The sequence below is a fragment of the Ursus arctos genome, unplaced genomic scaffold (assembly GCF_023065955.2).
Source record: "Ursus arctos isolate Adak ecotype North America unplaced genomic scaffold, UrsArc2.0 scaffold_17, whole genome shotgun sequence".
Taxonomy (NCBI): domain Eukaryota; kingdom Metazoa; phylum Chordata; class Mammalia; order Carnivora; family Ursidae; genus Ursus; species Ursus arctos.
This window is the reverse complement of record NW_026622841.1, coordinates 57,288,483-57,311,062: the sequence shown is the minus strand read 5'-3', so window position 1 is coordinate 57,311,062 and position 22,580 is coordinate 57,288,483. Positions and strand designations below refer to the sequence as shown.

General features: G+C 39.0%; 1 protein-coding gene across 9 annotated transcripts in view; it reads left to right on the top strand.

Moving 5' to 3' along the window:
* PIEZO2 (piezo type mechanosensitive ion channel component 2) overlaps nt 1-22,580 on the top strand; it is a 443,262-nt gene that overhangs the window by 262,224 nt on the left and 158,458 nt on the right. For all 9 annotated transcript variants that reach the window (XM_044382834.3, XM_057313247.1, XM_044382833.3 and 6 more), the window contains exons 6-7: nt 8,430-8,640; nt 9,939-10,152. In XM_044382834.3, the coding sequence (XP_044238769.2) occupies nt 8,430-8,640; nt 9,939-10,152 (425 nt within the window). The remainder of the gene's footprint in view (nt 1-8,429; nt 8,641-9,938; nt 10,153-22,580) is intronic.

Genomic DNA, 22,580 nt, shown 5'->3' with positions numbered 1-22,580 from the left:
AATGTTTATTCAAATAGGAATTTTAGTCATGACTTGGTCTGCTTAAATTAGTCTGACAAATCAAATATGAAGCATAAAAATAATATTTCAGTATAAGCATCCACCATCTGTTAAAAATGCAGGGATGCAACATTTGGATCCTGCTAATGTTTGGAAATTCATTCTGAGCCTTAAAACCTATACCCTCCTTTCTAATATCTAATGTCCATTAGACTCCTACAGCATCTGCATTTCGGCACATAAAATGACCAGTGGGCCTCAAGTTTCAGCTTTGAGGTTCTTGAAGTTACTCTTCTTTTTTTTTTGAAGAGCAAGAAACAAAGAATGAAAGAAATCCATCTTTTAACTTTCACCTTCTAATAAGGCATTCAGCATCCCACCTGAGATTTAGTCCAAAATCACCTGTTTTAAGTTTTCTAGATCCTGCCTTTTCAGGCACGCAGACACTATCGACTGAAACATGGCAGCATTCAGTAGAGTGGGAAGCGGGGCAACTACCCACTTATCCTACCAGCCTTGAGCTCCATGGCTTTTGCTGCCTCTCAAGGTCATTCTCAGGTACTAGGCAAGAGTTTACTGTCGTATGTCCCCCAAAATGCAGCTCACTGGGTCTGTCTTCTCTGAGTTAAACACATTTACAGTTTGGGGGAATCTTTAATTGTGGTGATTTTAGATGCTATTAGTTTAAATAAAGAGAAAGTTTTTAAATGGAGGAAATCATTGGCCTGTTGTCTTCAAAAAGCCTCAGGAAAGCTCAGTATTTACAGAATGAGCTTCAGGATAAGTATCACAGAGACAAGTTCACTGTCTTTCAGCTACATCTCCCTGGACACAAGGTGAGAGCATGGAGTCCCTCTCATCCTTTCCTCTGAGAGAAACACACCTGGAGAGCATACCCACTTTATCATGTAGAAACTCAGGGACGTTACATGATGGACAGTATGTTAATTGTGTGAACTTTGCCTAGCCTGGACTTGAATATGTGACCGGTCATAAAAATAAAGGAAAGAATAAGCAATTAGGAAGGCAGCTCACATACTTATACATTATTAAAATAAAACCATTCCAAATTAAATATACCTTCATTTCTCTCCCATTTATTCATTCATTCAACAACATTTAACAGTGTGTGCCTATTCTTTGCTTTATTTTTTAAAGAAAATCAAAGCTCCGAAGTAGACTTTTACCCTTCTCAGTATGTCTGGGTCAATGTTTTCAGAAATTCTCAGAATATTTTATTCTGTCCTTGGTATATTTGACAGGCGATATTGCACATTTGAATTGCAAATAACAACAAGACACCCACAAGGGAAACTTGTTTGGGAGATTGCAGAGCCCCGTGTCCCTTCAGCAAGGGTAACATGGTTAGGCACACGTGCATGGGGGGGAACCTGTGGGCCCCACTCCTGCCACCTGCACCTGTTCCAGAGGGTCTGCCTCTCCCTCACTCCTGTGAGGGCGGTGGTGCTATCCGTCCTTCTCGAAGCTGTAAACACTGAGATGGAATTGTCACCAACTTAATGTCATTTAATTCCCCATGTTTCTTTCAGCGTATTGGTGGCATGTGTTTGAGGACAGGAGCTAGATCTCCCACTCCTCTCTGCACCCAGCTTTCCTGCTGACTGCCCACCCAAGTTCACAGGATCACTGTTCACCCTGTTGCCAGAGCCCCGAGCCCTGCTAAGACCCTTGATTCCTTGGATCCCTTACCCGTTATCATCAACAAGTCCTAGGGCGCTACCTTGACATTTTGTCTAACATCTGTTCACCTTTCTCTGTCTCTCCTGCCACAGTCCTCATCCCACCTCTCAACCAGACCACGGAATAAGCTACACCTGGACCTCCCCACCTCCAGCCTCTGTTCTCACCCTGTTCCTCTGCTACCACACTCTCTGCCTTATCCTGATTATCCTTGTAAAATTATAAATCAAACTATTGTCACTTCCTTGGGTAAAACACCTCATTGGATTCTCATTAAATGAGAACCAAATTCAGGCTCCTAACCTGAGGGCCATGCACTTCCTGCCTCCATACCCTCTTCTGGGCTCTGTCCCGCTCCTTCTCTGTGTGTCTTGGTGCCCACAACCCAATAGCTCTTTCCCTTCTGCCATGCAGTTCACTCCCTGCTCATTCATGGCTAGTTTCTCCTCCTTCATTGGGTGACCTCTTTCCCACAGAGTCCTTCACCGTGCACCGGCCCACATTATTCCCTGGTCTCTGTCTTGTTATATCCAGAACATTTATCACACTCTGTAATTATTCTACATACTGCTTTTTGTTGTTGTTATTTGTTTTCTATCTCCCTCACTAAAGTCTAAGCTCAGTGAGGGAAAGGATCCCATCCGTCTTGTTCTCTGTTGCAGCAAATCTTGTTAGCAAAGTAACCTGAGATTGCACACATAGTGATGCTTATGTACCTATCAAGTTAATTGGTTAAGCACTGACTGATTAATATGGAGGCTTGCACAAAGCAATCCAAAGTATAAAACTAAAGCAGCAAACTGTAAGGGGTCAGCCCAGGGCCAGGATTATCTGCAAAGAACTGCTTCTCCCCCAGACTATCAGAGGATTTGGCAGGGCCAGGGCAAACCCACACACCTGTCTTGAGTGATCTCTCCTTGCTGTAACTGCAGAGAAGGATGGGTATTTATCCATGGGTACGCTTATTTATTCAGTACCTACTATGTGCCAGCATGGGCGAACACGAATATCTAACATTTTGAAAGTTAACATATTTTGCTTTGCTTTCCAGGACATTTGTCCTTTTTTTCCCCCATCATGTTTGCTTTGGGAATAACTGGAATTGGGTATTCCAAATCCCTGTAATCAGGGTTTTATATTCTCACTTTATAAACAGTTATATATACTTGGTTTATTTCCTCTGAGTGAGCGCAAACCTCTGGGATCCCAGGGCAAATTCCCACCCTGGGCCTGGCATGGTGCTCAGAGCAGAGCTCAGGCTCAGGAAAAGTTCTGAGGGGAGGGAAAAATGGGAGTGGAGGACGGGACGGAACGCTGTGGATTTCAGAGCAGCTAGAGCAGGGCTCAGCCTTTGAACATTTTAGTAACAAAGACGTGCATTTTCTTTGCACCTCAGTCCATCAGAAGGTATTATATGGGTCCTGAATCTTTCAGGAAATTTTGGAGCAACAGGAAGGGTTGCGTGCCCTCAAAGTGCTGCTTTGTTATCACTCCCTGAATTCTTTATTTCTAGAGGGAGCACTGGGTGTGTCAGAAGTGCTAAACTCAGCTGTTTCTTATAGGAGGAAATGGATGGATGGTCCCTGGTTAGTAATAATCTCTCTAATCAGAGACAAACTGAGTAGATGGCATCAGGGTGTGTGTGTGTGTGTGTGTGTGTGTGTGTGTGTGTGTGTGTGTGTGTGTGTGTGTGTGTGTGTTTCAATACCGACTTGGTTTTATGGTATGCCATTAAGTGATTTTTTTAAAATAAACCCTAGAGATATAAACCTTTAAAATAATGGTCAATCCGATTTGGCTGCCCTCCATTATTGTTCATTTCCCTTTCAAATGTTTCAGGTGACTTGCAAAGATTGGTGCAATCTCTAACTTGGCGATTTGACCTGGGACCTTTTTGGAGGTTCTGATGCAGGGTCCATCGCAGAGCTATGGAATCAGTGTCCTGGAGGCAGGGGGATGTGGGTGGTGGCACCAAGCTCCACTGCTCTTGCAAGTTTGGAAAGATAATCTTCCTAATACAAGTGTGGCCGTAGGATGAAATATTTGTTTATCCGTACGATGCTGTCCCGTTGGGCTTACATAACATACAGTGATGTCACACAGGCGAGGCGCTCGCTCTGCTTCCTTCCTCAGACAGCATGGTGCCTATGGTTTGTCTCGTGCAGTGAGGCACCGCACTTGCCTTTTCCTTCCTTGGGCTCTTCTGTTGAGATGAACCCATTCTGCAAAGATAAATTGTTAACTTTTAATAATAAACAATGAATAAACAACTCATGACACTTTAGAAAAAGGTTCCCTTTGCCTCCAGATTGTTTGTTTGTGACTCTGATACACTCCCTCGAAATGTTTTTAATAGGGTGGTTTTAGCCACAAAGAAGAAAGTGGATTCATCTGATGAGAAGTTACGGGCTAACACGTAAAGGTTGACTGAAATTGGAAGGAGGGTCCACAGATTATTTACTTCGATGTATTTTCTAATTCAGGGAGTCTGCCTAGTGAATGATTCCAACACAATGTTTACAGTTTTGCCTGGTCCATGCTCCATGCCGAGCAAGGAGTCCGTTGATCCGGCGGATGGCAGCCTGTGCGTGGATTCTACATTGGCTGCCTCAAAATCATTTAGGGCAGCTCTGTGGTCATAGGGATGCCTGAGATTCGCTCCCAGAATTCCTCATTTAGGAGGTTTGAGGTGAGGCTAGATACCTGCCCTCTTAACGATTCCCAGGTGATCTCTAGGACCTACCCCAACCCAGGTTGAATCTTTGAGTACTCGGAACTAAAGAAAAATGGATGTTTGCATTCCACTAAGGCTAACTTGTGTCTTGACTGTCCGGATTGTGCGGGAATGACTGCTGTGTGCCGAGCATGGGGACGCAGCTGTGGGGTGAGATGCGGCGGCTGCTTGGCGCTCAGACCCTGACCTAGGTTCAGAGAAGCTTGGCCTTGCATGCAGTTGATCCCAGATGTACTACGGGAATACATGTTGGCACGTTTGAAGTGGGGAAGTTTTACCAAAGGCAAGTCGAAGGATTTACGTGTCTTCAAATAAGTTTTAGATGTTGACATGGGCAGTAATAACATGGATTTTTTTTTTTTTTACCTTTCTAAACTATGAAGTGTTCTCTTTTTAATGTGTAAGATCACTCTGGAATCAAGGGAATTATATCTTCATTTATAGCTACTCCTCCTTAGTTTCAAGGCCAGAGTCCGGTTGCGTTCCAGTGCCAGGAGAGATTACAGCTCCCACGAGCAACGTTGCTTGTTAGTAAATACATCTGAGCGAGTGGACGCTGTTCCAGAGGATTCGTGTTTATACTTCACCACACGAATCATTTAGGGGGAGAAAGCCTGCCTGTTAAAAAGCAGGCCTGACGTGACTAATGGCAGTTCTGGCCCCAGCCTGGACAGTAGGGGCTCACAGAGGCCAACCTGGCTCACTTTCGGCTTCTTCTCAGCTTGGCAGGTTTAGAAAGCGTTTCCAACTGAGGGCCCCAGGGATTCCGGTACAAAAATGCTAAAACCCTCAAGTACAGTGGTATGTTTATAAAAGGCACAGGGGCCCCAGTCCTGCCCAAGAGAGGTCAAGGAAATGCATTTGTCTAACCTCACAAAAGTTCTTGACCAGAGAACTTTATTTGATTTAATCTATATCCGTAGCAATTCTACAGTTGAATAATGAGCCATTTATTATGAAAGTTAGGAGTGTGTTTCTGAATGGGACCCAGGCAGCTCTAGCTGTGTTGTTTCTCCATGTCTCCTTTTTCAAGTACGGTGACTGAAGGTTTTGGCCAAACTTTCTTTCTCAGAGAGGATTTTTATGTGTCGCCCTGTTGTGAGGAGGAAATTAAGCAACACATGCCCCATGAACAGATGGTTTGTATGTGGATGGCAGTGTGGGCACCATAGCAATAGGTTCACGGGATGGGTCCCCACAGAAACTCTTGGGGGAGCCAGAGCAGGTGGAAAGGAAGAGCTGGTATGGAACCTTGGGGCCTTAAGAGCTTGGGAGGGGATCTCACAGTCAAGGACACATTCCAAGCATGTCCCACGGCCAAGGGAGCCTGTGGACTCTAGGTTCCCCCATGTGGTTGCCTGCAGGGAGTACTTCTAGGTGAAGATGAGGATAAGGCTGGATAGACAGACTGGCTCCAGGTGTGGTAGCGCCTGAGAGGAGGGCAAGCTCTGTATTCTCTCCAGGTAATTTCATCAGACCCCTGACTTTAGAAACCATCTCTCTACCACTGAACTTCAGATAGACCTCTCCAGTTTCCACCTCCCCTCAGCCCTCCAAATTCCTGTGCTGGCTGCCCTTGGAACATCTCCAACAAGAAAGCCTGAAGGGCATCTCAGAACAGAATTCCCCAACCTGCTCCACCCTTCCTTATTCCCATCTCCTCAATAATGACAAAAATACAGGAATTGTCTTTGCTTCTTCTCTGTCCCTCCTCCTTCCACATCAAATTTACTGACAAGTTCTGCTGACTTGACCTTTAAGACAAACTGCAAAGACATGAACCTCTCCTCAGCTCTGTGATCACAGCAATAGCCTCCTAGCTGCGGTGTCCCTTGGCATCACCATGTGAAACAGACCACATCATAGCCCTCACTATGTGCAGTGATTGGCAATCAAACTCCTGTTAGAGTGAGTTCAAGGGAAACGAGGCACAGGGGAAGTGATGCCATGTTTTTAGCCAACTCTTGGAGAGTCACTTTGGCAAATGTGGGTTGGAAGGGGTGTGGGCTGGAGATGGTGAGGCATGTTTTTTGATTGATGGGGAGATATGGGAGAAAGGGAGCATGAGGTAATGCAGGGGAAAGGGGAGGGTGGCTGGGACCGTCATTCTCCCTGGTGTCTCAGGGCATGTAGTTCATCCACAGTCACAGGACAGGGGCGCCCGAGTGCCTGCTGCACAGGTGAACTTTGGGCTGATAGGCTGAGGTGCCAGCCCTGGGTTAACCCCCCTTCTCTCAGTGAAGTAGTAAGTGGGCCTATCAGCTGACAATGGGTAGAGTGAATTGGTGGAAGAGGATGTATGTCAGGGATCATGTGCCTTCTTTCTGAACATACCATGGAGCCTTTCACCAGCTCTTCCCTCCATCTGGAATGTTCTTGATGAGGATTTTCACATGGCTGGTGACTATGACATTCAGATCTTGGCTTAAATGTCACCTCCTCAGAGAGCCTCTCCTGACCTCAGAATCTAAAATAGCCATCCTGCCACTCACAGTCACATCACCCTATTTTAATTCTCTGACTAGCATTTGTTACTGTGAGATATTCAGCTTGTTAATTTTCTACTTGCTTACATGTTTATCACTGCATCTCTTATGAGATATTAGCACACACTAGGCCCTGAATCTATAGAGAAATCTTCATGAATAAGGATGAGACATTCCTTTCCTTCAGGAAAAGATGCAAATGTGTCATGATGGAATACAGCAGAACCCAGTTTGGGTATATAGACTTGAATAGGCCCGAGATTAAATTTGTGTGTGTGGTGTAGAGGGTGAGTGTGTATCCTGTACCCTTTGCTTCAGCAATAGCATAAGTTATGAGTGGCCTGAGCCCTTCTAGGCAAAGAGAAGATCTCTGAGTTCTCAAGGCCACTCAGGACTAACTTGAACTTCATATCAGCCTTCCTATGCTGGCTTCCTTTAGTGCACATGGGCATAGTTAGAGGTTCCGTTACCGTTGGTGAATATTAATTTAAATATCTGAACTAAGTGGATCAAGAAAAAGGCTTTAAAATGGGAAAAATGAAGAGGCTGGTCTGTACTCTTTAAGCCCTAAAGAAACGTCTAAACTGGGCCTAAAGACCCTCCTGGCTCTGCAGCCAGTGCAAGCTTTTCAATTGGGCTCAAGAGAAGACTGCCAGCCTAGAGGCAAATGCAAACAAAACCTCACGCATCTGAAACAACTTTTGTCTTAAAGTGATGGCTTATATTTCTAAGAACTTAAAAAAAAAAAAACCCTGAACCTTTTAGGGAAAGACTGTAATTAGTCAAAAAACTTTTTGATGTATTCTTTAAAAACGAAACAGACAAAAACACCTTGTATACCCAGTTTAAGATAATGCATAGAAATATGTATTTATTCTGCCCATGCGTTTCTTCCCTAAATCTCTGATGATAGTACTGGGGTGCTGAATCATTCAGGATCGAACCAGTATATCATTTTTTAAAAGGATAAAATAGGAAGTGACTATGTATCTAGTCAAGTAACCCAGGACCACTCACCATCCCATGGCCAGGAAACACTAAAATAGTGGACAAAATTTACTTCAGAAAGAAAAGGGATTTCATAACTACTGATTGGACTCACCCTTTTGGTTAAAGGCATGGATACTTTCCTCAAACTACCTATCGCCTTGGTGGCAAACTATAAATGTGTGAAACCGAACCCAGATTGATGAAAGTTAAAATTTTGATAGATGTTTCAGTTTCTTCTTCTGCCTATAGGAAATGAGTTCATGTGGCTCAGACAACATGCTCTTCAGGGCCCTGTGATTGGTGACCTTTCCTGTTTACTTCTTCGGGAAAGATCCAAGTGACTTGGGCTTTCACAAGCACTGTCAGAGACCTGGGGGGACATAAGTGGTTGTCTGCATTTTTCCTCTGGTTTGTGAAGTTCACCTCACTGACTGACCCATAAATTACAAACCATATAATCTGCTGGGTGGAGAGGCAGAGTTCTGGACTGCAGTGTTTTCTGTTTCTTCTTTATTTAGGCTGGAGGAGAAAAAATAGATCCAGAAGAGGCACTGATCTATGAAGAGGATTTAGATGAAGGGGACGGTGTTGAAGGCGAGGTGGAAGAGAGCACAAAATTAAAAATGTTCCGCAGACTCGCCTCTGTGGCCTCCAAGCTTAAGGAGTTTATCGGCAACATGATCACCACCGCTGGAAAAGTCGTGGTGACGATTTTACTCGGTTCATCAGGTGAGCATTTCCGGCATTGGATGGAGCACAGGTGGTAGCACTTGGGCGAAGAAGGAAAGACATGGCTGAGGAGAAAATACAGATAGAAACAATTCTGGTTTGTGACACCAAACTCATAAGTGTAGATGCTGGAAAACTGGCCACATGTACACAGCACACACACGTGGCAATCATTTTTCCTGTTCACTTCTAGCGTTTGTGTTTTTAGTTGGTTTCTGTCAACCTCCGTAAAGCCATCTTTTCCTATATCTGAAGTGATGTCATGTTTTAGGTGTAGATCCGAAAAACCACTCTTCTCCCCCAGGGCCCACGAAGGGCAATGGGCTCTGATGAACAAAGTTGGGGTTCCCCTCCAGAGCCACTGTGCGCCTTCTGAAAACTCGTCTGTTTACACTGGGTCATTAGTAATCTTAATTGAACTCTCCAGGATATACTATTTTTCTTCCTCAGATTGTAATCTTGCAGCACAGACACTCACTTCCTTTAAATCTTGGCTGTGGACCACTTGTTCCATAGTAACGTTATCTCCATCTTCTCCCTCCTTCCATCGCGCTGTTGGCAGCTGCTCCAGAGCTGCTGTGAATTTTAGTCCATACCTCGTCGTTGAGATTGCAGGAGGTGAAACAACATGACTGTTTTTTTTAATAGTAAAATTAAAAAGCGTGAAAGAGAATAGACTTTCTCGAGAAATATATCCCAATATTTTAACGAAGAGTCATTTCAAAATGCCCCCCACAAACGTTTTTAAATGCCTGTCAAAGAATTACCTCATTTTATGTGCCCCTTTGTGGCAATAGTGTAGATCAACTTTTGTTGGGTAGGGCAAAGTTTTAGTGGGCCTTGGCCACAGATGTAATATTGTTACGGAACCTACTTAACCAAAAAAAAAAAAGTAAGTTATTATAAAAATGATAGCAGGGAAAGTTGGAACGGACATACAAGTATTCCTGAAAAACTGGGGGGGAGGAGTAGAAAGATGGAAATAGGCAAGCAAATATGCTAAATTCTATTTTATGAAAAGTAGATATTTACTCTGCTCAAACACCATGGGAAGAATTTCTTCATCATCTTATGTTTGCCTATACTTACAAATATCACTTTAATAGAATTTTTATCACAACAAAAACAGCATAAGTTCTGATTTTATAAATAAAATGTGATTCATATTTTAATAGCTTGATCCATTCCTGAAAACATGTGAAGGAAATGTGTATAATCTCTAAGAGTTACAGTTCCTGAGTGGTAAATGATTTCCCGGTTCCGGGCAAGTTGTCATGACCGTGTCTCTTCTTCCTTAGGTATGATGTTGCCATCTTTGACCTCATCTGTGTACTTCTTTGTGTTTTTGGGTCTGTGCACCTGGTGGTCCTGGTGCCGCACATTCGATCCGTTGCTGTTCAGCTGTCTCTGTGTTCTGCTGGCGATTTTCACGGCGGGGCACTTGATTGGACTTTATTTATACCAGTTCCAATTCTTCCAAGAAGCAGTTCCGCCCAATGACTACTATGCAAGGTAAGAGAAATGGTGAAGGCATTTCAAGGGGAGCTACTAGCCCTCCTTTTTGATCTTGTTTGAATTTGCAGGGGTTCTTCCCAGTTCCAGTTGATGCTCTCAGCAAAGGTTTGGCGAGGTGGGGGAAGCAATCTAGCACTTTCAAGTTATTGAATGACAAAGTCTAGAAGGAAGTAGAAGGTCTTTTCAGATGGAAGTGCTGCTAGAACATGGAGAGAGGGGAGGCTGCTGTTAGGTCACAGCTGTGGAAAGAGATCACAGAAGAACATTTTACATCAAAGAATTTAAAAAAAGTGTTAAAGCATCCAGCTGGAAGATGCTCTCACAGGCCAAAGAGAGCAAAATATGATAATGAATTGATTATAAAAATATAAAAATAAAAATGCATGAATTCATGAAGAGAGAGAGAGAGAACTAATTTGCTTCAATTGAAGACGACTATTACACCAACTCCTTACTTTGAAAAATGGGAATTAAAGGTAAAGAATCCAGCATTTACTTTGACTTTCTAGAAGGAACTCTAGGTGATTCTCAGTTGATGAGACAAAACCCACCTTTACAGGATAACACCAGCTAATAAAAGGGGAAGGAATAATAATTAGAAAATTACTACATCTCGGTTCTTAATGAAATACTGATTCTCATTGCAAACTGAAACCATTACTTGAAAAAGTTGTTGGGCTAAACCATGTTTGCAGAATGACAACGTATAATCTTGCTGATTATTTGGCAATGGCAAAGGGAAAATTAAACTTTTGTAATGGTGATCAGCATCACAACCAGTTGATTAAACTAGTACTACCCAAAGTGGGATAGCTCAACATTTCACACTTGTGATATGATGCAATATGAAGTATATGGCATCATATTGTTGAACTTTTAGACCTAACCCCTGATTGACAGTAATAGATAAAGGCGAGAAAAATAATGACTCCCCAGGAAAACAATCAGAGAAATACAGAATGTAAATACTATAAGAGAAATGATCTGATCTCTAAAACACTCAGCATCATAAAAAGAAGTGTGTGTAGAGGCAGCAAGGGGACCGACTGTTCTAGTTTAAAGGAGAACTGGGGAAACCCAGCAAACAGATGTGAAGCCTGACTCTAGATTACATCCTGGTTCAACCACGAATCTCTAAAAGATATTTTGAGGTTAAAGGGGGTAAATTTCAGCATTCATTCGTTATTAGCTGATTGTATAGAATCGTTGTTAATTCTTAGGTGCATGATTGTTGTGTGGGCATACAGGAAAATGTATGATTGACATTGGGTTATCCGTTGTCCTGTTTTAACTTTCTGTTTCCGTGGAAAAATCTATAACCAGAAGTTACAGAAAAAAGAGAGTGGGGGAGAAATGACGGGAGAGAATGTGAGGGGGATGAAAGCAGTGCCAGCATCGTTGTCTCTGATGTGTCTGGGAAGTGGTGTAGGTGCTTTTTGTCCTCTTGTTGAGAAATGAGAACCTGCAACTGAAAAGAACATGAGAAATATTATCATCCTGATGATATAGATTTGCATCCTTCTTTCAGGGGATCTTCATCTGGTTTTCATGTGATAGTAAATATGAAGCAGCAATGTGTGTCTGGACCTCCTCACCTTGATTTTATTGATTCATGCATAAAATCTGTCTAGTTTGTAGCTGTGTCTACACAATGCTAGAAAAAAAATTCAAGTTCTGAAACCACTAAAACAAGTTAGTACTCAACACACTTACAACCTAATTCTAAACCCAGTTGGCATAATCCGGACGCTTAACAAGTAAACATTCAGCCTATAAAGAGAAGAATGTTACAGACACATTAAAACTGAAGAAACGCAATATGGAAACAAGCTAAGGGCTCACTGACAGATGAATGGATAACGAAGATGTCGTGTATATGTACATACATACATGTATCTGTATATAAACACAATGAAATATTATTCGGCCTTAAAAAAGAAGGAAACCTTGCCCTTCATGATAACGTGATGAAACTTGGGGGCATTCTGCTAAAGAAATAAATCAGACAGACTTGTCCACTTACATATGGAATCTAAACAAAAGAGTCAACTCATAGAAACAGTAGGAAAGTGGTTGCCGGGGTGACGTGGGGAGGAAGGAAGAGAGGTTGGTAAAAAGATACAAACTCACTTATGAGGCAAATAAATTATGAAGATCTAATGTGCAGCAAGCTCCCTATAGCTAATAGTATTGTATATCATATACTTGAAATTTGTTAAGAGAATAGATCTTAAGCAGTTTCACCAAAAAAAAGTAATTATGAGAAGTCATTGGTATGTTAATTAACTAGATTGAAGTAATCATTTCACAATGTACATGTATATCAAATCATCACATTGTACACTATAAATGTATTACAATTTCATGTGTTGGTTATACCTGAGAAGCCTCTTTAATGGTGCAGATTTATGTAATATTTATTTATTTTAGGCAGGAGTGAATAAATGCTAGATTTCAGTACAGACAGTAGTTTAGACTAAATGAATCCTTTGGTTTCTTTTGGAGATTTAATGTTTGGCTTATTGAACATGCATAGAAAAAATGTTTTGTGCTGTTGGAAGGGCTGACTTTTGGGGGGTGATTTAATTGGAAATGTAAATATCTTCAATATGCCAATAACTCCCCTCCCCCTAGCTTAAGGATCTTTCCTGCCATCTAGAGACTGATGATGGGAAATACAGATAATATTCAGAATGACCTTGAAAACATTTTTTTGTATCAAGGATCAGCTAATAAATATTTTAGGCTTTGTCACAATTCTTTTTAGAAGCCATTGTAATGCAATAAAAATTATAAAAAATAGTAATAATAATAAAAAAGAAGAAGCCATTGTAATGCAAAAGTTGCCACGGACAGATTTAAAAGAAAGGCGCGGTTCTCTTCCAGTAAAACTTTGTGGACACTGAAGTTTGACTTTCATATTATTTTTACATTTCACGAATATTATTTTTCTTTAATTTTTTCCAGCCACTCAAAAATATAAAAGCAAAACAAAACAAAAAAGGTGAAAACCGTGGTTAGCTCATAAGCTGTACCAAAACAGGTGAAAAACAAGGCTTGCAATCTATGGTGTAGATAATAATAGTCCTAATGGGGTAATAATGTACTGTATTTATTGTTCACTTGAATCATCACAAACAAAATTATAATTATTATTTATTACATGTAATAATAATCACATTACATATAATTATAATTGCATTTTGTTGATGATCCATTTAAACAGCTTAAAAGGTCCATTACTATAATCTTAAAGAGGTAAGTCACTAAAAGTTAGGTTGCTTAATAGGTTATAGACAGTTTGAGCTAAACAATGAAATATAAATATAAATATAAATAAATATAAATATAAACATAAACATAAACATAAATACACTGCCTTGTTGTAGATTCCCATCCTCCCTCCATTCACTTGGTGATAGCAAGGCATTGCATTTTAGTCCTAGAAAGCTTGGAAATTAACATATCTAAAACAATAGCTTTTTTCATAAAGTGTGATTCCAGTCCATTGTTATTAACCCCAAATTCTGAGTTGGAAGAAAACAAACTGGAAAGTGGCAAAAAAAATCCTCACCTTGCATGGGCATTTGTCAAAAATTTCATAACCACAGAAACTCCAGCACATATACCCAGCTTCGGATGTGGCTGTTCTTAAAACAATCCAAGCCATTTTTTTTCCTCTCAAAAGCTTTCAAACGCATTCTCTGGTCAGAATTATCTTTATTTTTGGAAAAACTGAATTGATTTGTTTATCATAATACATATTTGTTGATGATTATTTGGAAAAATATAATGAAGGATAAGGAAAACCACCTTTTAAAAATGTAATCCTAATTTCCAGAAATAAATACTGTTTACTTCTGTATTCTGTCTATATTCTTCCAGAATTTTTCCTAGGCATATATGTGCCTTTTTAAAACAAACTTTGAATCATAATGCACATACTGTTTTGTAAGGGTTGGTCAAGCAAAATAAAACTTCAAAACAAATCCACATAACTGTATGTAAGATCGGGAATGTACCAGTCAACATAGTTTGCTTAATAGAATAGAGTCATACAACAACTGCTATTCTGGAAGGTGTCCCTAACTAAAAACGGTGAACTAAACAAAATTTTTCTTTGCTAATGCAGTGTGTAATCTCTTCCAAAGGTTTTGTATTTTCAAGGGAATCTCTATAGACAGCAAACACCTCATATTTTGAAAGACATGAAGCAAGATTAAAGGTGATGGGCTCATGTTCACATTTCTCCGATTATACCTGTGCTTATCCTCACCTGTTTTCCTACCTGTAGGGCTGGCCGCATTATGAAGCTCTGAGTCTTGGACAATTTGTGTCATGCAGGTTTTCTGCATTAAAAGTGCAGAAGGTGTGCTGGGTAGGGATGGAAGGGCAGTTGGACCTGATTTATTCTGCATTGTCATGAATGGCAGGCTGGTTTGAATGCATAAACTTCTACTTATCAGTGGCATGAATTAAAAGCCCATTGTAACAGTTTGGCAGCTCACCATTGACTACGTTTCCTTGTGAAGGTGATACCAAAAGTATTTTTGAGTTGAACTTGTCTAAAAACAATCCTGACAAGAAGTGGGTTCTTTGTTTGTTAATCTTGAGTTATCTCAATAAAACAGGTAAAAGTTGTGTTGTAGGCCAGAGTAGAAGATGTGACAGAAGACTAAAATGCCAGCTGTTTTCTTAATTATGATGGAGACACATGGAACACGTACATTTATTTTTTGACCTTATTAATGGACCTTTTGTGTATGATATACATTGGGATGAGTAGGTCATTCTTTAAATTGTCTCTTCTGATTTTCAACTGGCTTTCGTTCCAACTCTTGAAGTTTCTCAAGAACATTTGCAGGAGTTACTGTAGGCTTTGGAGTTGTTTGACCAAATTCGATTTCTTCATCTGCTGCCTTCTTCACTTTAAGATGTGCAACTCAAACATGAGAGGGCGGGAAGGAATGAGAGAGATTTTTGGACCATTCTCTGTGAAAGTAGGATTCTTTGTAAAATAAATACACAACAGTTTGCCCTACGTTACCCTTTTAGGTCCTATTTCAATAATACTACTGATAAGAAAACGCATTATGTTTAGTGAAGGAAAATCTTATTTCAGTGTTAAAACAATATAAAAAAGAAAAAGCAAAGCCTAAACTCCAACATCACGAATTAACTACTCTATGAAAAATGTTAAGAAACAAACATTAAGAGTACAATCTCTCATTTATTATATTTACACTCTCTTAATGCTAGTCATAAAAATATCAGTAATATGTAAGGAATAAAAAAGGCTTCAATGCTGTATGTCTTTTTCTTCTGATTTGGGGAAGCCAGTGGGTCCTTTAGAAAAATGGAACAATGAAATCAGTTTTGCTATTACATCTGCTGCAGTTTGCTTTGTAAGTTGTTGTATTATCCAGGTTATTTTAAATAATGTGCTTTTGTACCCCAGCCCCAGATTGCTATGTTATGCCTGTCCTGAGTTGGAGTAATATAAGGTTTAGTTACAAAAACAGCACAGAAAGACTAAATTGTTGTTAATGGAGACAAGTTGGCAAGAATTTCATCTGAAAGCAGTGCAGGGGCACCTGGGTGGCTCAGTCCGTTAAGTGTCTGCCTTTGGCTCGGGTCATGATTCCAGGGTTTTGGGATTGAGCCCCACATGAGGCTCTCTGCTCAGTGGGGAGTCTGCTTCTCCCTCACTCTCCCTCTGTATTCTCTCTCTCTCTCAAATAAATAAATAAATAAAAATCTTAAAAAAAAAAGTAAAAGCAGTGCAGTGTGTGTGTGGGGGGTGTGTGGATCCATGTAAAGCAGGCCATTTTCATGGTAAGGAATGTAAATTCACCCAAAGAAGTTAACACGTTTTCTTTACCTTTTTGTTAAAAGATGGCACTGGCAGGTATCCATGGAATTATAGTTGGTGGGTGATAAAATGATAAACTTTGGGTTTCCTTTTGAAAAGATTCTTAGTGATGAAGTGCTTTATTCTAATGTCTCAAGCAGAGTTCGCTTGTGCTTAACTGAAAGGTGAAAAATAGAAGCCAAGAGAGAAACTGACTTTCCACAAATAGGTACAAAATCAATAGAACATAAATACTTGAACCCCTGGGTCCAGATGGGCAATTTGCCATAACCTTATGGTCACTTAGGGTAAGTGGGTGTGTTGTGGACCCAGGATCCCTGAGAAACAGGGTGCCCTACACAGCCAGGACACCCGGCCTTGCGTACGAAGCAGCTCCTGCTTCTGACCAGGGGTAGAAGCCTTGGCACAGGATGTCTATCTAACCTAGGGACTTAAAACTTCCCAACCTCACTTTCAAGAATTTCAGCCTTGATTAATGATGTGGACCGAATTTCTCACCTTTTGCTTATTGACAGCACCTGAGACCATTAAGCTGTTCTGCCCCTTGTGCCGTTTCCTTCACTGGAAATGCCCTACTTCCTCATCCCACTTTCTCCTACTCTTTTCTCAAAACATAGCATATGCTGCTCCTTCTGGAACCTTCCATGTTTCCTTCTGGAACAAGAATGATCTTCTGGGCAATTACTCTATGCAAACTTACTTCCTTGCACTTGCTGCACTGGACCATATGACCATCTAGGAATGTGTCTCCCTGCTAGGTTTGGGTTTGGGTGGCCTGGGTACTCTCAGGCTCTAACACTATGGATCACACTGCTTTCAGGAAATCCCTGTTCAATCTGTTTTCTGCTCTGTCTCCGCAACGCTTGCATTTCATCTCCTTGTGCACCAAAATAAAGTAAAACTTGTTTAGGCTTTTCCTGAACTCCAAGCCACAGATGAGGCCACTGGCTAGAAGATGTATGGGAAAAGTATTCCCAAGAGAGGTTACTGTGAGTTTCAGCATACCCACGGCAGTCCCACTGCTCTTCTCTGTGGTACCTGTACCCAGTTAGTGAATGTCAAGTTCAGCGAGAAACTGAGGAAACTACAGTACATGTGGTTCCTTACTTGTGGTGTTGGCAAATATTTACTTTTTGCTTGAGAAAAAAAATGATGGTTTTACATTTATTTATTTAGAAAATTCAAAAATAGCTTTATCCTTGATAGTTAAAGTTAACATGGTTAATGTAGAAAGTAGCTTTCACTTTTGAAGAAACTAGAGATTTCTGTTCATACTCAGTGGGTCTTAGGGACTCAGTTTATCTCTTGTTTTTGAGAGACTTTGGTTTATATTTCTTACTTTCTCTGGACTTTGTCTTCAAAATGGGAGAGCCATGGTGAATACTGATGAGATGATGTGTACAAGGGTCTGCCCATGCCTGGTAATCAGAAGGCGATTAAGAAATGTTAATTCTACTTTTCTCTGTAGTTTTGTGTGTAGAAGGAATACACAGTATGATTTTTTTCCTCAGTTTTAATGGAAAATATTTGACGTATATCACTGTATAAGTTTAAGGCATACAGCATGGTGGTATGATATATATATATATATTATTTTAATTTTTTATTATGTTATGTTAGTCACAATACAGTACTGATTTATATATATTATGAAATGATTACCACAATAGGTTCAGCAAATGTCCATCTTCTCATGCAGATAAAATAAATAGAAAAGACAGAAGAAAAGAAAAAAAAATTGTTCTCTTTGTGATGAGAACTCTTAGAATTTACTCTCTTAACAACTTTGCTATGCATCACATGACAGTGTTAGCTGTGGTCATCAGGTTGTGCCGCACATCTCTAGTACTTATTTATCTCATAACTGGAAGATTGTGTCTTTTGACCACCTTCCCCAGTTCCTCTCCCTCACCTCCCCACATCTGGTAACCACAAGTCTGATCCTTTTTTCTATGAATTTGGATTTTTGTTGGTTGGTTGGTTTTAGATTCCATATGTAAGTGAGATCATACAGCATTTTTCTTTGTCTGACATATTTCATTTAGCATAATGCCCTCGAGGTCTATTTGTGTTGTCGAAAATGATAGGATTAAAAAAGAAGAAAATGATAGGGTTTCCTAGTTTTTATGGCTGAATAATATTCCATTGTATATATATATCCTACAACTTATCCATTCATCAATTGATGGACACTTAGGTGGTTTCCATGTCTCGGCTTTTGTAAATAACGCTGCTGTGAACATAAGGGTACAGATATCTTTCCCAGTTAGTGTTTCCAGTACCTTTGGATATATTCTCAGAAGTAGATTTTCTGGATCATATAGTAGTTCAATTTTAAATTTTTTGAGGATCCTCCATACTGTTTTCCATAACAGCTGCACCAATTCACAATTCAGCAACACACAAGGTTCCCTTTTCTCCACATCCATACCAGTATTTGTTATCTCTTATCTTTTTTGATGATGGTCATTCTAACAAGTGTAACATGATATCTCATTGTGGTTTTAATTTGCATTTCCCTATAGTGATGTTGAACATCTTTTCGTAAGCCTGTTGACCTTTCATATATCTTTTTTAGAGAAATGTCTATTCAGGTTCTTTGCCCATTTTTAAATTGGGCTATTTGCTTTTTGGCTATTGAGTTATAGGAGTTCCTTATATATTTTGGATATTAACCCCTTATCAGATATACGGTTTGCAACTATTTTTCACATTCCATAAGCTGTCTTTTCACATTGTTGATGATATATTTTGCTGTGCAGAGCTTATTTATTTTTTATTTTGTTCCTTGTGCTTTAGGTGTCATATCCAAAAAATCATTACTAAGTCTCATGACAAGGATCTTTGTTCCTGTTTTCTTCTAGGAGTAGTATCATGGTTTCAGGTCTTAAATTTAAGTCTTTAATTCATTTTGAGTTAACTTTTGTGAGTGGTGCAAGATGGGCATCTAGTTTCATTCTTTTACATGTGAATATGCAGTTTTCCCAGCACCATTTATTGAAGATACTGTCTTTTCTCCACTGAATATCCCTGGTTCCCTTTTCAAATATTGGTTGACTCTGTATGCTTGGATTTATTTCAAGGCTCTCAGTTCTGTTCCATTGGTCTGTTTGTCCATCTTTATGCCATTACCATACTGTTTTGATGATTATAGATTTATGCTATAGCTTAAAATCAGGAAGTGTGGTGCCTCCTGCTTTTTCTTCTTTCTCAGGATTTCTTTGGCTATTTGGGGTTTTTTGTGGTTCCCTATACATTTTAGGAGTGTTTTATCTACTTCTGTAAAAAGTTCCATTAGAATCTTGATTGGGAGACGGGGGCACCTGGGTGGCTCAGTTGGTTAAGCATTTGCCTTCGGCTCAGGTCATGATCCTGGGATGGAGTCCAGCGTCAGGCTCCCTGCTCAGTGGGGAGTTTGTTTCTCCCTCTGCCTGCAGCTCTGCCTGCTTGTGTTCCCTCTCCCTCCCTCTCTCTCTCTGTCAAATAAATAAATAAATAAAATCTTTAAAGAAAAAAAAAAGGATCTTCATAGGGACTGCATTAAATCATAGATGGCTTTCAGTAGCATTGACATTTTAACAATATTAATTCTTCCAATCCATTAATATGGGATATCTTTCCACTTATTTGTATCTGTCTGGATATCTTTCATCAATGTCTTATAACTTTCAACCAAGAGATCTTATACCTCCTTAGTTAAATTTGTTCCTATTATTTTATTGTTTTTGATGCTGTCATAAATGGGATCAATTTCTTTTTTTTTCCAGAAAATTAGTTGTTAGTATATAGAAACATTACTGGTTTTTGTGTTAATTCGTGTCCTGCAACTTTACTGAATTCATTATTTGTATTTGACAGTCTTTTCATTGAGCCTTTTGGATTTCTCTATACTAAATCAGTCTTTAGGATTTTCTATGTATTCTCTCTCTCTCTCTCTCTCTCTCTCCATATATATATATATATATATATATATATATATATATATATATATGTATATACACACATATAATTATGTATAAATATGAAATTATATATATATAATTTATATAATTTTACTATGTAATATAGTATATCGAGACAGTTTTATTTCTTCCTTACCAATTTTGATGTTTTATTTCTTTTTCTTGCCTGATTGCTGTAGCTAGGACTTCCATTACTATGTCAGATAGGTGTGGTAAGAGTGGGCACCTTGTCTTGTTTCTGATCTAAGAGGAAAAGCTTTCAACCTTTCAGATGTGAGCTTGTCACATATGACCTATATTATGTTGAAATATGTTCTCTCCATGCCTAATTTGTTAAGAGTTTTTATCATGAATGGATGTTTAATTTTGTCAAATGCTTTTTCTGTGTCTATTAAGATGATCATGTGATTATTTTCTTTCATTCTATTAATGTGATGTATCAAGAATCATGAATAATGAGTTAAATAAGACACCACCAAAGGAAACTAATGAAACTCCAATAACTGACTGCAATGAAATGGAGATCTATGAACTGTCAATAAATAATTCAGAATAATCCCCTTATGGAAGTTTAGTGAACAAGAAAATACAGACAGACAACTAAATGAAGTTAGGAAAACAATGCATGAACAAAACAAGTTCAGCAAGGAAATAACAATCATCAAACAGACAAATAGAAATCCTGGAGTTGACAAACACAATAATTGAACTGAAGAATTCAATAAAGAATTTCAGCAGTAAGCTCAACCATGCAGAAGAAAGAATCAGCAACTTACCCAGTCAGAAGAACAAAAAGAAAAAATAATGAAAGAAATGAAGAAAGCCTACAGAAATTATGGAATATAATAAAGAAACAATATTCAGATTATGGGAATTCCAGAAGGAAAAGAGGAGGTAAAAGGGGCAGAAATATATTTCAAGCTAGAATGACTGAAAACTTTCCAAACTTGGAGAAATAGACATCTGGGTCCATGAGGCTCAAAGGACCCCAACTAGGCTGAATCTGAATAGGACTAAATTGAGACAGATTATAATTAAATTGTCAAAGTCAAAGACAGAGAAAGAATTTTAAGAGCAGCAAGAGAAAAGAAAGAAGTTACATAAAACTATGGGAAGATATCTCAACAGAAACTTTTCAGGTCAGGAGAGAATGGGATGACATATTGAAAGTACTGAAAGAAAGTAACTGTCAACCAAGAATTTTATACCTAGTAAAGCTATCCTTCAGAGATGCAGGAGAGATACAAACTTTCCTGAATAAACCAAAGCTGAGGAAGTTCATCATCACCAGACCAGCCTTATAAGAAATGTTATAGGGAGTTCCTTGAGTAGAAGTACAAAAACACTAAATAACATCATAAAAACACTAAAAGGGAGCATAAACCTTGCTGGTAATGGTAAACATATGGTTATAGTTCTATAGTATAGGATTATGGTTCATAACTCATTACATCTCTAGTTTAAAAGTTAAAAAAAAGTAGTAGTAAAAGTAACCATAATTATAATATTCTGTTATTAGTTACACAATATGAAAAACATGCAAATTGTAACAGCAATAACCTAAAATGTGAGGGGGAATAGAAGTAAAAGTGTAAAACTTAAAAATGCTATTGAAGTTAAATTATTATCAGTTTAAAATAGATCATAAGTTTAAGATATTTTATGTAAGCCTCATGTTAACCACAAGGGAAAATTCTGTAGTGATTACACAAAAGAACATAATAAAGACGTCAAAGCATACTGATATTAAATGACATCAACACACACACACACACACACACACACACACACACACACACGACAGCAGAATAAGAAATAAGGAACATTGATTCTATAAAATAACCAGAAAACAATTAACAAAAATGGCAATAGTAAGTCTTCACCTATCAGTAACTATTTTAAACATAAACAGATTAAATATGTTAATGGAAAGACACAGAATGGCTAAATACATTAAAAACAAGATCCAACAATGTGCTACCTACAGAACACTCACTTTAGTCTTAAGGACACACTGAGTGTGAAGGGCTGGAAAAAGACATTTCAACAAAAATTTGTAAAAAAACGGTTCCTAGCACATAATAAGAACTGTAAAGAGGTTTTATTAAATAAACTTAATAAATAAGTTGTCTAACAATAGGGATTCAAGCCTTTTATCAGAACTTTAATAACATTGTATAGCTATAATCTTTTATATATTTTATTTGTAAACTGAGCTCAAACAACAATTTTGGTTTCAGGCAATATAATCGTAGGTTCTCCTGGACACATAACATTTACATCTGGGCATGGTGGTGTTAGAGGATTTGCCTAGCAACTCAAGGGCAGAAACCACATCTAATTTATCATTGTGTTCTCTCGGTATCTGGAGCCATGCTTAGCATGCCACGGGCTCCAGTGAACACTTTTTGGATGAAAAATATGATGCATTTTACATTTAATCTTTCAAAATATGAAGAAGAGTAAAGATGTAGTTTGCAGTTACATATTTTTCTAAATCTGCAGCAAAGGATTGGTATTAATGAACATATTATAAACTATGCCTGGATGGTACATTTAGGTTCTTTCAACTTTAAAAATTAATAGCAAAA